The 3,502-nt window shown below is 50.2% G+C and overlaps 2 protein-coding genes across 3 annotated transcripts in view; both read right to left on the reverse strand.

Moving 5' to 3' along the window:
- Nucleotides 1-1,203, reverse strand: part of LOC106962342 (barH-like 1 homeobox protein) — a 5,458-nt gene extending 4,255 nt beyond the window's left edge. Inside the window, exons 1-2 of the mRNA XM_015056707.1 lie at nucleotides 1,056-1,203; nucleotides 533-913 (exon numbers count right to left, since the gene is read on the reverse strand). Coding sequence (XP_014912193.1) covers nucleotides 533-913; nucleotides 1,056-1,134 — 460 coding nt within the window. The 5' untranslated portion in view covers nucleotides 1,135-1,203. The remainder of the gene's footprint in view (nucleotides 1-532; nucleotides 914-1,055) is intronic.
- Nucleotides 1,204-1,394: 191 nt separating this feature from the next.
- Nucleotides 1,395-3,502, reverse strand: part of cfap77 (cilia and flagella associated protein 77) — a 14,967-nt gene continuing 12,859 nt past the window's right edge. For both annotated transcript variants that reach the window (XM_015056706.1, XM_015056705.1), the window contains exons 4-7: nucleotides 3,092-3,329; nucleotides 2,919-3,012; nucleotides 2,727-2,828; nucleotides 1,395-1,553 (exon numbers count right to left, since the gene is read on the reverse strand). In XM_015056706.1, coding sequence (XP_014912192.1) covers nucleotides 1,476-1,553; nucleotides 2,727-2,828; nucleotides 2,919-3,012; nucleotides 3,092-3,329 — 512 coding nt within the window. In that variant the 3' untranslated portion in view covers nucleotides 1,395-1,475. The remainder of the gene's footprint in view (nucleotides 1,554-2,726; nucleotides 2,829-2,918; nucleotides 3,013-3,091; nucleotides 3,330-3,502) is intronic.

Genomic DNA, 3,502 nt, shown 5'->3' on the forward strand with positions numbered 1-3,502 from the left:
TTCTTCATGAAGAACGAAAACCGGTCCGGATTGATCCGGTCGCATCGAACCGGAACCAGTCAGAAAACTGAAAAACCGAACTTTCCTAATCAAACTTTGGATTTTTATCTTTATCATTTTATCGCATTTCTGCCTCCAGAACCAGGAGGTCCATTAGAACCGAGCATTTCTGGTCGGAACCAGGACCAGGTCCTGACCGGTAATTAAAATATCAGTTCGAATCAGAAGCGATCAGAATATTGATTATTATTATCATCATCAGATTTATGTGAAATAATTTTTATTCTATAAATTGAAACTTAATATAATTCTGTTGAAATTGACATGAATCATTTTATGTTGAAAATATATTTGATCTTTTTTATATTTTTCTAAAAATAAAGCTGAAAAAATAAATAGAACTTAATCATAAATTCGATCAAAATGTGAAAAACATCAAACCTTCAAACTATTTTTTGTTAAAGGATTAAATTAAAAGTATAAATTAATAAAATCAATCAGATTTGTTCCTGAATCTTTTCTGGATTTTTACCTGCGCTGTATTCCGCCGGTCCAGGTCGGATCGGTTCGGCTCCCGGTTCGGGATGTCCCGGGTCCGAACAGAACCGGCAGTCCGCCAGGATGTCCCGGATCAGGAAGGTGGCGCCGAGGCAGCGATGCCGGTGGGCCGGACCGGGCAGCGCCGGGTTTTCCCTGCGGGGATCAGGCTCCCTCTGCGGGAACGGAGGCTCCGGGAAGCCGCCGCGGAGCTCCGGAGGGTTTGGCCGGGAGAAGAGCGCTGCGGGCGGCCTGAGCGCTAGCAGCGAGTCGATGAGAAACCTGGAGCGTCCGGAGGCCGGGAGGTCCATGTCCGAGCGCAACCGGGAAAGTTCGATCACAGAGATGTTGAACCAGAACCAGAACCAGAACCCGCCTGACCCGACAGACAGCAGAGAAAGTGGCGGGATGCTGGCTCTGACGTCATTTAACTGATTTAAAGTAAAGAAAAAGTCTGAAAGACGTCATGAGCCGAGCTGCTGCTGCGACCAGAACCACGACCAGAACCATACCCATACCTCCCGGATCCTCCTGGACCTTCCTCTTCCTCCTCCTCATCCTCCTCCTCTCCAGGTGCGTCTCCGCCCTAAGACTCATTTTCTCCTCTGCTGGTTCCGACCTGAAGGTTCTGTTCACTGTGGTTCGGTTAAAGAGCTTTGGGCTCAGCTCGGTTCTGCTGGCTGCACAGAAAGGAGATTCATTCAAGTATTGAAAAAAAAGTTTTCATTATTTTTGCTTTAGACAAAAGTAAAGAATAAATGTAATAATCAGGTTTTAATGATGTCGGATTGATACAGAGACCCGGACCGGACCAGAACCCAGTTCTGTCCTGTGAAAGAATGAAACTCGACTCGTTCCTGTGGAGCAAACATTGCTGCTTTATTAGCAGTAATCAGAACCGGTCCGGTTCTGGCCCCGATCCGGCCGTCCTCTCTGGATCACCGGTTCTGCTGCTGAGCGCTGGCAGCCCGCTTCCGGTCTGCTGAGTCCCGGAAAGTGTCCAGCGCCGCCGGAATCTGCAGGGGAAGCAGAGATGGGTCACCTGTAGCACAACCAGAACCAGAACCGCCTGACCCAATCAGGAGAACCGAGCTGAGTTCAAATCCAAAAGACTTTATTATCGTAGCTCAGATTAATTCAGATTCTTCAGTTATTACAGATGGTGAAGGATCTCCTGTAGCAGTCTGTGTTACAGTGAATCTGAAGAGGCCTCTGACTGAAGACGCTGTGCTTTCACCACAGTCTGGTGCAGAGGACGGTCCGGGTCGGCCAGAACTTTCTTCATTTTATCAAGAATCTTTCTTTGCGTCGTCTCCTGCAGAGGTTCCACAGTCAGAACCAGATCAGAACCAGAACCAGATCAGAACCAGATCAGAACCAGCCTTCTTTATCACCCTGCTGAGGCTCTTCAGGTCCCTGGTTCTGGTGCCAGTCTGTCTTCGAGGGTTTTATATTCCTCTACTTCTTCTCCATGATGGAAACAGGGTTTGACCTTTGACCCTGTTCCTCCTGAAATCATCTCCTTTGTTTTGTTTCCATCCCAGGTGATTTGATTGTTCCCTCTGTCCTCTGGTCTGCGTCTGACCCACCAGCAGCTGCAGAGTAATCAGAGTATTTCTGGAGATGACAGAAGTAGGCCAGGTGAGGGTCCAGAGCCCAGCAGGAGTCCCTCCATGATGAGGGTTGTCATGGCAACAGGTCTGTAGTCGTCGGTGACTGATAGTGAGTTTCCTGTTGTACCGGAACCAGGCAGGGTGTCTTCCACAGCAACAGAACCTTCTGTTGGGTCGGGCCACAGAGCTGCTCTGCTGGACTCTGGGCTGACTCCATCTGGTTCTGGTTCCGGTTCTGGATTTGGGTCTGGTTCCGGTTCTGTCTCTCCAGCTGCCTCTTCACTTCTAGATCCAGAACAGCAGAAGGTGGAGCAGCAGAAGAATCAATGGCTGAGGTGAAGATGAAACATCTGATCTGTAAACCAGTTTAACCAGTTCAGACCAGTTTAACCAGTTCATCTGAGGTTTGACAGGAAGCTGTGGGTCCAACTTCTGCTTCCTAACGGCTGTCTTCAGGTCAGGTGTGTGTTTGGTTCAGGTGTGTGTTTGGTTCAGGTGTGTGTTTGGTTCAGGTGTGTGTTTGGTTCAGGTGTGTGTTTGGTTCAGGTGTGTGTTTGGTTCAGGTGTGTGTTTCACCTGTGAGAACTGAGGCAGGGTGAAGGGTTTCTTCTCAACCGTCTCGGTTCTGGCGCTCCTCAGCAGACTGGTTCTGGTCTCTGCAGCTCGACCCGGTTTAGCCTGTGATGATCCAATAAATAATCAATGAGACATCAAAGACGAGTGTCGGTCCAGTTCTAAAAGCACGGTGACGTTTGGACCGCCCCTCACCGTCAGGTTGCCAGGTCGGTTCCGGCTCAGCTGCTCCTCCAGCCAGCGGTGGCCGTAGTGGTGAGCCAGGACGTCGGCCAGCGGAGAGGACGGCCTGATCAGACATCAATAATCGATCTGAGCCATAATCTGATCGATAATGGACCGATCAGGTGGATGATCCGGTTCCTAACCTGTTGCGGATCCCGAACACAATGTCCGGTACCAGATGGGCTCGCCGTGAGGTTCTGCACTGCTGCTGCTCCGCGGCCTTGACCTGAAGGTCGCCCACCTGGATTCGGTACTGCCTCAGCTCCTTGGACGTCACCAAACCGGACCGGACCGCGTCCCGGTTCAGAGCCACGAAGTCCGGACACGGAACCTTCATCACGGCCTCTTCGGCTTCAATCTGCAGCTGCCAGCTGGACAGAGCTGCAACACAGAACCAAACACCTGGAGAACCAAACACCTGGAGAACCAAACACCTGGAGAACCAAACACCTGGAGAACCAAACACCTGGAGAACCAAACACCTGGAGAACCAAACACCTGGAGAACCAAACACCTGGACAACCAAACACCTGGAGAACCAAACACCTGGAGAA

Source organism: Poecilia latipinna, unplaced genomic scaffold (genome assembly GCF_001443285.1).
Source record: "Poecilia latipinna isolate Pla-1442-1.1 unplaced genomic scaffold, P_latipinna-1.0 Scaffold1400, whole genome shotgun sequence".
NCBI classification, from domain to species: Eukaryota; Metazoa; Chordata; class Actinopteri; order Cyprinodontiformes; family Poeciliidae; genus Poecilia; species Poecilia latipinna.